Raw genomic sequence first — 13,115 nt, forward strand, 5'->3', positions numbered from 1 at the left:
GGACTTATTAGGCAAATTGGCTTCAAGATTGCTAATTGCAGAATTAACTGCACGAAGTTTATAGTTAGATGAACAATTACAAGAGTGATGAAATCGACACAACTTCTTAACTCTTTGCTCATTCGCCGACAATAATATGAGATCGTTTAACATAACATAAATTAACTAATCAACTGTAATGCTCGTATGGGATATGCGTATGTTTATTACTTGCGATTAAAATTCTAAACACGTTATGATGTACCTTAGTAGGTATATGAAATTTATTCAGCCTTTACGTAGTATCCAACAGAGTGTAGCACAGCTGCACTATACTATAGAATTTCATTAAAATTACCGGTTCTTAAGTAAAATAATGCGGGTAGACCAACGGTTGGCAAATGGCGGACGCACGTGTCCAAGGAAGTGCTTCTGACCACCTGAACTGTTGCACTGGACGTTCTCACGGGGAACTGCAATAAACTGCTTACTAATGCGTTAAACATAATGGGAAAGACTAGTAACAGCACTTAGCTGTTCTCAGCAAAGTGGTGTAAATATGTGGTTGTCGAAAATAATGCTGTCAAAAAGAGTGAACCACTCATAGAAAAACATAATGTAAGTTCAACCAGAGTTAAGTAATATTATGCTCTGCCTGGAACTAATTATTACAAACTGTGCCGGCTAACTACTTCATTAACGATCGACGAGACGCGTAAAAGAAGGAAAAAGTCTTAGGAAAGTAGCTGAGTTAACTTAATGAAGTCTGAATTTAAACAGAGTTTTTTGCTTTTTGATGAGATACCTGATAATGATTTATTTTTTATAAGCATGAAGTCTTGAGAACGACTTCATAAGTATTTTAATGGTAAAACACGCCATGGAATATTAATGTAAACATAATGCACTAATTATTGTAAACACTCATAGGCTTTATAACAAACTAAGTAAGAAACCACGCACCTGATGGGTTTAGGTACTTAGGAATAATATATTTTCAAAAAAACATATTTCAAATCACATCAGTAAAAATAAATATATTATAATTATTCAGTCCAAACCGCAACTCCAATCCGCAGTAGAGCAGCGTGGTGGAGTATGCTCCATACCCCCTCCGGTTGATTGAGGGGAAGCCTGTGCCCAGCAGTGGGACGTATATAGGCTGTTTAAATGTATGTATTCAGTCCAAACTATAATTTAGTTACGTATTTTTCTCCTAAATTCAGTTTTGTGATGATTTATAAATATTGTTTGTGTTTGTTAGTATTATTCAGGTAATGGCCCTGATCCCTGTAGATATCTCCAAATTTTTGTCATTTTCTTATCCGACATAAAAGGAAAGGGGCGTATGAATGACAGTTGTTAATTTTAAAATAAATGAGTCAATTAATACTTCGGGCGAATCAACTAAGTATCTCTCTGGTATGTAAGCCTTCTGACGTAGGTTGTTAACTTAATTCTGTAGAGTTATTTGCAAATGTAAAATTTTGTGAAGGCTGTTTAAGTTTAAGCCTAATATTTACGTGTGTTCCATTAAATTTCATGCCAATCCGTTTCCTTTTCAATGGATAAAAGAAAATGACAGTTATAACATAAAATAAAATTATATGGTGTGTACGGGAATGAGCACCACTATAATAGGTACTTAAATAAACAAACAAATTACAATCTTAGCTACAACACGTATTCGTATATTGATCCCTACTCCACTGGTAAACTATTAAAAAACTGATTTAGTTAAACGGACCCTGTGAAAAACGGCTTAGCGCTAGGAACACGATAATAAGTAAGAAGATATTTATATTAGTCTTTACATGAGCTATTTCTCATTAAATATCAAATCCAGTTTGATGGAGATCTCGATATCCATAGATCTCGATGGAGTAAACAGGTAGACAAGTAGGAATATTAGATTTCGAGCTTTTAAAACAGAAATAGAGGGCCTCAGTTGATAAATTCAATAAATGTACATCAACATGCTCGACAAGGCGTACTTACCTAAATATTGTGGAAATGTAAAAAGTTCTTAAACTAAACATAAAATTTATCCTATTCCGTTGCAGCAATCGATTCCCTATTGTTCTCTCTTCGCTCTACGTTTGTCACCAGAACCAGAAATGGCACCCAAACTCAGCCCAGTGGTACCCAAAACCAAATTATGGCTAGATTCATGTACAGGATGTTAGTGATATCATAAATAATACTCAGGGGGATGATTCAAACCACACTTCGGGGTTATTATCATATCTGGGTAATTTTATTTATTTTCAATTCTATACTTTTGCGATGGAAAATTCCACTTGACATTATCTCAGAATAATGTGCTGAATCATCCCTCTCAGTATTCGTTACGATGTTACTTACATCCCTTACAAGAACATACAGGTAACCATACAAATAAGTATGGGTGTCAGTGACACAATGAATACTAAGGGGGATGATTCGGATCATGATTCTGAGTTGATATCAAGTGGAATTTGTTGTCAGAAAATTCATGTCAATTTTTGTACTTTTGTTAATTATTTTCAGTTCTACACATTTGCGACGGAATATAATATTATCAACTCAGAATTATGGTCTGAATCATCCCTCAAAGTTTTCGTTACGATGTCCCTAACATCCTGTTTGTTATTAATGTAAGGCCATTTATTCATTCATTCATCCATTCCAATCAGCCCGCATCATCCCCTTGATGGGTACAATATGAGCTTCCTCCATTTCACAACCAACTTTGAACTCATCCACAACTTTCCCATCGTTGTAATGATGTCATCTATCCACACCGTGCCGCTGGGCTGCCTACAAACCGTGTGCTCTTCTTTTTAGAATTCGGTAATATCACTTTTCAAATGAATTCAGTATAGACCTACATGTAGTAAACTAAGACCTGGCAGCCCTCTTTATTTTTTATAAAAGCTGAAAGTTGATTTGCGGATAGTTAGTCCTCTACTCAGGGCTACTATCAGCAACTATGAAATTTGCTTAGGTAGATAACAGGCAAGAAAAGTGTATCTAATTGTGCTAAGCGAAAAAGATTTGTCGAAGCTATCGGGATCGATAGGCTAGGCATCTGATTTTTTTTTACTATGGTACCAAAACTCAATAGCCACTTGAAATATTATTACTAATTACATAAGTATAAGAAACAAGTAATATAAAATAATGAACCTACTTCTAAATCTGTCTATTAAAAAGTAAGTAATAAGTAGGTAGTACTTAGTTGAATTACTTACGTTAGAATCTAAATTCTGCAAACCCTGCAAATTTTCCACCGTGGTTGTTTTACCTATGTATGATAACGGGTGGAACATACAGTTAAATCGCCTTTCTATTTGAGCCGACTTCAGAATGATAAGGGTTTTTTCATACAAAAGACATCAACGAATCCGTTGCTATTGTTCCATAATAATAATTTATTAACCTTAATTTTAAAACTATTAATCCGATTCCCATGAAAATGCACTATTCTAACAAAAAGAAAATGCAATACGATTTGTACTTTCAGAGAAATGTGTGGACAAACATATTATACAGGGTGTTCTCAGTATTGGTTACGATGTCACTTACACCCCGTACAATTACATATAGATAGCCATACAAGTAGGTATTGATGTTAGTGACAAAGTAACGAATACGGAGGGGAATGGTTCAGACCATGACTCTGAGTTGATATCAATTTCCTGTCGGAAAATTCATGAAAATTTTTGTGTTTTTTAAAATTATTTTAGTTCCATACTTTTGCGACGAAAAATTCCACATGATATCAACGCAATATAATGGCCTGAATCAAACACCCTGTATGTACAAACACCTGGAAAGTTTGGCACATGTGTTTAGAAGCCCACATAGACTAATACACGAATATTGTACAATTCGAACAATATTTTTTTTTTGTATTCGTTTAAAATCAGAAGAAGTCCACGTTGTTGACACATATAGGTCCGGCCAAGTAGTTATCCGGCCAAGTAGTTAATGCCATCTGCGGCAAATCTACAATAAGTCACGTCAAAAAAAAAAAAAAAAAAGACACATATAGGTAGTATTTAACATCCGACAGACGAGTCGAAATCAATAGAATTTTATTTTCCTTTTGAATTTCTCTTACGTAGTCAGTTTCCTTTTGCTAATCAAACTTCAGCATTCTGAATTAAATTCACAAATTTATATGGTTACCCATTAATTATCATAAACATAAACAGCATAGCTCCCTGCGGTTGATTGCAGCATATTGAGCTTGTAATTATCGCTATAAAAATACTTACTTAAGTGAAAAGGCGAGACGTCAGGGTGTATCAGTGGTGACCAGCACCGGCAACTTTACTTGAGAATGGGTTCGCTGCTAGCCCATACACCTCCTAGACTGAGATCCAGCGGCCCCAGCTCTACGTCATTTTGTAAAAGCTGATAGGCAGTAACGATCAGCAACTATGAAGTTTAAATTTTCTTAAGGAGGTAACAGGTAAAACAGGTGTGTCCAAATGGGAGAGTGACGGCCAACGAAAAAGTTTTTCCAATTACGATTATGATTATGTATTTTTTTTTAAATTGAATTAAATTATCCTTAAAAGATAGACATATTAATTAATTAGGAATTAGGCAGCGTTTTTAATAAAAGCTCTTTCTGTCGGGTTGATTATTTCCGACATCTTAGTGGGCCACTAAACATGTTTAAAGACCCTTACGCAAGCCACCCTTAATAATCATCGTCATATTTCAACCAATTGACACAAAATGTTAACAAAATAATCATTCATAAAAAAACATCTTTTGAATCACTCAACACAAAATGTATGAAAATCGGTTTACTTAGTAAGTAAGTAGTTTTAAAATGATTGCTATCGGACAGACAAACTTGGCCAGGAACTTAATAATTTAGTGTTAATTATTGTTATTACTAATTAAAGATTTGACGCTTTATTCAGGAATATCCCGAAAGCTTTGCGAACAATATTTAGAATGAATTTGGAACATTTAATAATACGCAACATTATAATAAAACAAAAAAAAACCTTTTTTTTAACAGTATCATGGAAACGATACAAACAAATTTTCAACTATGTCAAGGCATCAATAACAATGATTTCTTTAAAATTACAGCCCACCCAGTGAATGTGGCTCGCCAACCCGTCATTTACCAGTCTGAAATGACAAGTTACACCTAATAATTACTTTCGGGTGTTGAACACTTTATCTCTAGTACCATCTACTTTGGTACTTAAAACGTACGGATAGTTGACACTGTCTACTTCGGAGAAAATTGAGCTTTTTATTTTTTGTTGTACACGAACAATGAATAGAAGTTGATTGTTGTTTCCAGATCGTTGAAAATATCATTCAGGCCGTTTGTTAAACTGCGCCGTTTAGGAAAAACGCTAGGTTGTTAATGAAACGCCGAATTAAAGTAGTTGGCTGCGACATTATATCATGTTACAGAAGACATAGGTAATGTCACGCTCAGTTTTTCGATATGGTAATTAGTACAAGTAAGGGAAGTAAATCAATAGGGACATTAAAATGGTAACTTACATCACAAAACTCACCAACTAAAAATTACTGGTGCCCTTACCTACTTAAGTTAAACATGCCTGCATACAAAATATTGCTGCAGTTTGATAAAGATAATCTGAAGTGATTTTATAATAATAGTAGCTTTACGTTATTATGGTAATTATGGTAACTATCGCAAATTGCAATCGCTCTGGAGCCTCCAGTTTACGTGTCTTGACAGCCGAGTGTGCTAATAGATGTAGTACATAAAACGAAACCTAAATGTCAAGGGAAAAGTTCAATATTCTCAGCCCTTAAAACCTTAAAATAAATCATAAATATTTCCTTGTTTCAAAATATGACTACCAATCTTCTTGCTTTTGAATGAAGCATGTTTAGTATCAAATAATTAATGATAAAAACTATAAACAAATCTCATCATGATCATCAATTTAAGAGCCACGCTCTTGTCAGTGTAGCATTAATGCTACTTTTTAGGGAAAAATAGGGCAGTGGCTTCCCTCTTGCCTTCCGCCCCGCAGTACTCTGTTTGACGCGAGTGGGATGGCGCCCAGAGTAGTTTATTTCAATGCCGTACTAGGACTCCTGTCTTCCGCCTATGAATAGTGCGGACAGTTACTGCTGCCCTCTGTCAGGTTAATAAACAAATCTAATAATGATAAAATACATAAAATGAAAAATAAATTCCCTAAACTGTATTTTTCTGAAGCTAAGTTGGCTATAATTTTGCAAAAAATAACCCGTTACTTTTGCGTGCCAGTATAGTTAACTATTGAGAGTCTGTTCGGAGTAATAACGAGATTGGTAATCCGCCTCATAACCCACACGATAGAAGACAAATAAGACATTAATATCGGCGTGACTGCGACTGCTCAGGTGATTGCGAATCACAACAAACTATTCGCAAAAAGTTGCCCTACTGATAGAACAGGACTCACGGACCTAATGTCCTATGTAATCTGCTATTCAATACCTAATCATTTACGATGTGTGATCTCCTCAGAGCACGCGCTGATCGCAAGTTAGTTTAATCTATGGTAAAAGTTTAAGCTTCAATATAGAAAATAACTGAAGTTTTTTTAATAACATGTCATTGAAATTAGATTTTTCACACAATTTCTTAAGGTAAATTAAGAAGTGAGGGAAAGGTGGTCTCACAATTTTTGAGCTGTCTAATTAAACTACCTACATGTGACCTTGCTTACAGCATGACACGATTTATCCAATATCGAAACAATTGATGATTTGGATATAGGATACTTACCTACAGGACAGCCTAGACAGTTATACATTACAAAACGTTCCAAATATTCCAGCATGTCTATAGAATTTAATGAAATAATAAGTTATGACGGAAGTCATAAAAAATGGGTAAAACGGCAAACTCTTGCGCGTGTGATTTAGTAACTTACTAAGAAACTTATTTTGGTACTTATACAGGTCAATGCGATATTGAATCTGCAGTAAAAGGCGCTAAAGTTAGGAGAAAGAGAGCTTTATTACCTAGACTTCAGACAGATAGTAAGAGAGTGAAATATGGAACAATTTTTAAAAAGAAGTAAGTAGATAAACGTCATATCAAAACCAGCCAGTGTCCTTATTGTTAAAAAGGTTTTACAACAGAATCATGCTGAATCGTGCTGTAAGGAAGGTCGCTTAGTTTGCGTCTGCCAAATTCGCACCTAAATACTAAAATACTAATATAGGTAGGTAATTATAAATGTTGTTAACTAAGGTAAGTAATTTCGATTTGTTAAATGCTCGTAAAAGTTATTAGGTACCTATATAGAAATGAATAGGTAAGTTATTTTATTTGACTTGATTTTAACCTTGCTGAAAGCCCTGAGGCTGGCACTAAATCGGAGACAACAGGCGTGAGGGATGCCCTGATGGGCACAAACCTTGGCTCATCAGGACGCTGATTGAGATAATTATGTTGGAGAGAAACGGCTAGGGTTTCCGATATGCCGCATTTTTCTGTGAGAGCCACCGGAAAATTTTTGCCGTTTTTCCCAGGTATTCCCGGTTTCAGGAAAATTATGTATATAATTGTTTTTGAAAATTTACTTTTTAAAGGAAATCGGTTCACAGTCACACTAAAGTAAGATTAAATCCCAATTAATTTTGTTAACTTGATTTATTTGGGTAAACTGCCACGACCTTTATTTAAAAAAACACACGACCGAAAATAAATAGTAAAGTAAAATATAGATTTTCCGGCACAAGTATTTTATAAAATAATAATACTTACGCATATTTAAGTGATCTTTTGATTTACATTTTTATCACTGTTAGTTAGTTGCTAATTTTGTCATACCTATCCACTAAATAACCGGCCTCAGTCCATTTTAATCGGTCAGCGAAATGTTTATTATTTTGTCTTATTGATGGCTTGTGGCTCTGACCACACTGATAGGAATACGATCGTGATTTAATGTTTCATGTACCATGTTTGATGTAGACTAGTGCCTTATCAACGAAATACAATTACATTATTATAATATAGCACTATCTAATCATAAACCAAAACAGCTCTACTTTTTTCAATACCTACCGTTGCTAATTTTTGTGAAATAAATTATCTAACAAGTGATTACTTGTAATCCGTGTGTTTATGTTATTATTGTTAATTTTAAGTATAAAACATCTTTAAAATACCCGGGATTCCCGTGAATCGGGTATACGGAACAAAACCTAAAAACGGCCCGTTGGACGATAGCGATAATAAGCCACGGAGGAGGTAAAATGTCGACCACGCCGGTGGTGTTTGTATCGCCGTCTTAGAGTGTTTGCTTTTACGAGCTGATTGGGCGCTTAAATCTTTAAAGTTGTATCTATATTGCAACTGAATGAATTGTCAAAATTTACATTATTGAATCAAAATTATTTATTCTACGTAATTATCATAGATAAACTTGCTGAAGGTCAATTTAACATTTTTGAATCTACGTGTTATGACTGAGGAGAAGAAATGACAAGAAATTGCAACAGCAACACATCTTTTAAATACTTACATTACTAGTTATTTAATAACTAGAGAAACACATTTAATACCATTATTTATCTATTGGGTATGGGAAATATTAAAAAGATTGAGTGGTTTCTATGTTGCGTTATAATTCCATCTTGTTGACGTCGTCGTTTAAATAAAGCCTGACTGATTAAATGCGGTCTTGTTGTAAATCCACACAAACGTAAACCCCTGTGTCGCACGTCGCCGGACGTAAGCACAGGAGAGGAAGGAAAGTGGACCTTATCGACTGAGACTACAAATTATGCTTTTTATACAATAAACATAATTATGCATTTTCAGCATAAAATATCCCGTATATCTCGTATATCAGTAGTAGTACTAATCTACAGTCTCTTGTCGCTGGTGCGTTCATTGAATTTCATTCTTTGTATTTTGTCTCTGCAATGGATGGGTAAATATCTAATGGCTATACCTTTAGGATAAATCCGCAGAAAAAACTGCGCCAGACCTCGGGTTCAAGACGGAAGGTTTTTGCCATTTTGATTCTTTGTTTCAAATGATTCACAACCCAAAATTAATACTTAACTCTAGAGAGATAAACAAACAAGCTATGGTATGTAGTTATTTTGCGATTGAGTAAATTAGCCTCGAGGGCAATATAAGATCTACTTAGGTGAAATGACATCTAGTCGCTTTGCTATGTAGTTAATCATATTACTATCTACGACCAAACAGTAAGCGGGGTGACTTCATTATGTCCCAAAACGACATGGAAACGATGAAATGTGAAATGAAAAGTATGATCCTATAATGACCTAGTATTACCTACTGAGTCGATTTCTGGAGCACGTACCTAGACATTGTGTAAAAAACGCATTCGTATGCCAAAGAAGACATGTAAGTCAATTGCCATTGTGGGTAGCTACCTATTTCCTAGTATTACATGTATAAATATTACTGATCGATTTTACTGGACTATGCAAGCCGTACTGATTTTCTTTAAGTAGGTACACAACAATAAGGCAAAATATTTTAAAAGCTTTCGTTCTACACTTTTATTAAGAAATAATATAGGTAGGTTGGCAAGTACGTAAAGTAATACCTATCTACTTAAGCAATTGTACTAAGTAGTAATAATAAGCCTTTCATTGACATTGATGACTTACGTCTTGCTGGTTAAAGAAGTCGTCTTGGGTCTCCTCACTCGAGCAGCCCATATCTTGGAGCAGAGGGGTCACGTGTCGCTCCCAATCATCCATATTGTGAGGAAACTCGTCTTAGGGTCAAAAGTACGCGAACCGACTATCACAGGTTAATAATCTTCACAAACAACAAATCGCGAAGTCATTTTAGAGTCTAGCACTGAAATTCAGCATTCATATAGGCGATAGTATTCGAAGCGCCAGTTTCGCGCCAAAAACTTCACAAGTCGGTTTTTACTTTCTCTGACTACTGGAAGTAGCGGGAAAAGGGCGCGATTGCACGCGACACTTAGCTGTCACAAACTCGAGAGAAAGAGAAAAAAGCAGCGGCCGCGGGCGTATCACGTGCCCGCTGTTACCGGCGCGCATTCAAAAAACGTACTAGGAGAAAAGTCAGTGAAAACAGCGTACGGAGTCAGTGTGGCGAGGCACGGGTTCCCGGCCGCCCGTCGACGCGACCGGAACAGGAGTGCGTGGCGGTTCGCGAGGCTGAACGCCCTCTGCGTCGCGCCGCCTCGCGAGCCTCTCTCTCGCACGCTGCCCGTACTCATGGCGCTTTCCCGCTCATGCGGCCCGGCGCCGCACGCCTCCCATGGGCGGCCGCGATTTCCCGCCGTCGTCCGGCAACGGCCGCAACATGGCCGTACCTATCCGCAGACGTTTGCTTACCAACTACGACGAGTACTTAACACGAGCCGTAATCGACGACATCAAGGATGCACGAAAAACAATCTCTAGGCAGCTAAACTTTTGATCATGCTACATCTACAATATAAGCTAAAAAATACCTACCTAATTATACCAAAAGGTCCGGGGACCTACTTAATAAACAAAAAGTAAGAAAACTAATCATTTGTTTTAAAACTATTGAGTAACTATTACCTAGGCTGACCTACCTACCTATGTCTAAAATAAGTGGAGTATTAAGGACTTCAACCAGTAAAAAAAATATTTGAAAGGTAAACCTCAAATTCTTCTATTGGGAAAACTTTGAAACAGACTTTGTAATTTAGCACCTGTTTGGTTTGATATTTCAACATTGATTAGGTAGGTATTTATTATATTTAGTATTACCTACTTATTAATATTAGTAAAATCAAAGAACTGAATAAATCAACACCTGACCGGTGAATTAGCCGGCCCATAACAAGTTAGGGATCGGGGTAATCTACACTCGTGAAACTCTGCTTCAACACAAAGCAAGTTCGGTCATTATTAAAAGCGCACGGTATACGGTACATAGTTAAACACTTACGGCGAGCAAAGTTTCTGAAGACCGTACAAGCGGCCAATTAAAAGTTAAATGTCTAATTCTTGTTAGACGAGGGAAGTCCGCAACTAGTGGGTAATGTGGGTATACTATTAAATTGAAAGTTCTTGCATATAGGTATGACAAGCATCGACTTGGTCTCTCGGAAATGTTGATACCTACCCAAAGAGTCGGTAATAATACCAAAATTCAGTCACGAAAACCATCTAAGGAACTACCTACTATGGCGTTAATGTGAAGATTATTTGTAAGTAGCTAAATAAAATAAACTAATTAGATTAGAAATATTTTTGGTAAAATTAACTAATAATTGCAGTGTAAGTACAGATTGTATTATATTGTTGGTGTTTGTAACGCATGTCTTCTTGTTTACTTGTGTACAGTATAATAATGAAGAAGAACCATTTTAGCAAATAAGTACATATTTGAAAAGCCGCAAAAACCGCGGTTTTTGAAAAACTAAAATATTTTTTTATAAACTTTAAGGAAACGCAAGAAAGTTATTTGGGATCCGTTCTGAACTTCAATACCATGCTGCAACAGCATCGGACATCCCGTCATGCAGATTAGTCCAGACGATATCGTCATTGTAAACCTAAACCGAAAGTCTAGATCCATTCCAAACAAAAGACAACGGAAAACGGTTTGATTTGTTTATTTTTTAACGGTTACGTTAGTGGTGATAACTAGTGATGAGAAACTCGTGTCAAAATAAACAGACACACACAAACATAATATTAAGTATTATCTTTATTTTGACACAAGTTTCTCATAGTTTGATATCGACACAGCTAAACTACCTAATACTTTGGGCCAAGGCGCCGTGATTTCTCGCCCAAGTAAGACATCGGTAACATACATGGGCGATTGGGCGACAATATATGAGCAGAATGGTTTAATGATATCGCTAGGCCCCTAGCCTAATTTATTCTTTATCGATTCGATAAAACTAATATTAGTAACTTCTTAGACCTTCTTCTATCGTGTGGGTTGTGAGGTGGGTTACCAACCCCATCAACCTTGGTGTCAGAGTTATTATTGAGCCGCGATAGGCCCCTGACATGACACAAGTAACGGCTACGTACTTACATCAGTAAGTAATAATCAGGACCAACGCTTTAACGTGCCTTCCTAAGCATTTTGGACAATCAGGTGATCAGCCTTTATTGTCCTAACCAAACTAGTGATCACAAATTGATTTTTTGTGATTTGTCCCCACCGGGACTAGAACCCGGGACCTCCGGATCGTGAGCACAACGCTCAACCACTGGAACAAGGAGGCCGTTACTTCTTAGACGATATATAAGTATATATCTCAGGGAATAGCTTAGATTTCCCTTGCTATGGCATTTACTACTTGGCCGGATAAATGGGAAGCGCTGAGGGGTTTCACCCGGTACAAAATGTAAGATTACAGGCCTGAGGGTGCACATGTGGGCGCAAACCACGGCTCAAGGCATTATCGTCTGAGATGACAATTTTTAAGACCCAACGTGGAAAGAGGGTAAGCGTAGACCGTGCCTGCGAGGTTGGTACGGGAGTTTTACAATTGATTGACCGCCACGTTGATACGGCATTACGTACAACAAAAAATAAATAAAACATTCTTTAAGCAATATTTATAGGTAGGGCTTTAGGATCATCTTCTTTACACGTTTTAAGTATAAAATCCAGAAGAACTGTCTTCAATTTTCATACATGTGAAGTTAATAACCACGATCAAATTAATTTACGCAGGTATGCAATGATTTCCCTAGGTAAAAGTAATCTGAGGAGTAGTCAAAAAATTACACTCCGTTCGTTCAAACAACACCTCTGCATTAAAAAATGCATCTGTCGCTCCGTTGTGCGGTAAAAGAAGAATTTGTTTTATAGGTACCTACTTGTCCACATTGTGTGACAACACTCCTATATAACCTTACCCTAATAAAATTCAAAAGATAGCAAGTCATAATATTATGTACTAACATACGGATACACCTAAAACTCTAAAGTAAGGGAAATTCTTATCTTTCTAGCTAATGTAGGGAAGGTTTATTATGAAGTCGAATCACACGAATGCAATGACTTGTCGAATTTAGAAGCAACCAAAAAATTAGGGCATCAGCAGTCACCGTTACATATAAAATTTGGCAAAATATGCAATGTGCTCCTTTAATTAAAAGTACACTTATCCAATATC

The 13,115-nt window shown here is 36.3% G+C and overlaps 1 protein-coding gene across 2 annotated transcripts in view; it reads right to left on the reverse strand.

Moving 5' to 3' along the window:
- LOC126380694 (homeobox protein araucan) overlaps positions 1–10,112 on the reverse strand; it is a 77,701-nt gene extending 67,589 nt beyond the window's left edge. For both annotated transcript variants that reach the window (XM_050030276.1, XM_050030274.1), the window contains exon 1: positions 9,628–10,112. In XM_050030276.1, coding sequence (XP_049886233.1) covers positions 9,628–9,720 — 93 coding nt within the window. In that variant the 5' untranslated portion in view covers positions 9,721–10,112. The remainder of the gene's footprint in view (positions 1–9,627) is intronic.
- Positions 10,113–13,115: the final 3,003 nt, after the last annotated feature.

This window comes from Pectinophora gossypiella, chromosome Z, assembly GCF_024362695.1.
Source record: "Pectinophora gossypiella chromosome Z, ilPecGoss1.1, whole genome shotgun sequence".
Taxonomy (NCBI): domain Eukaryota; kingdom Metazoa; phylum Arthropoda; class Insecta; order Lepidoptera; family Gelechiidae; genus Pectinophora; species Pectinophora gossypiella.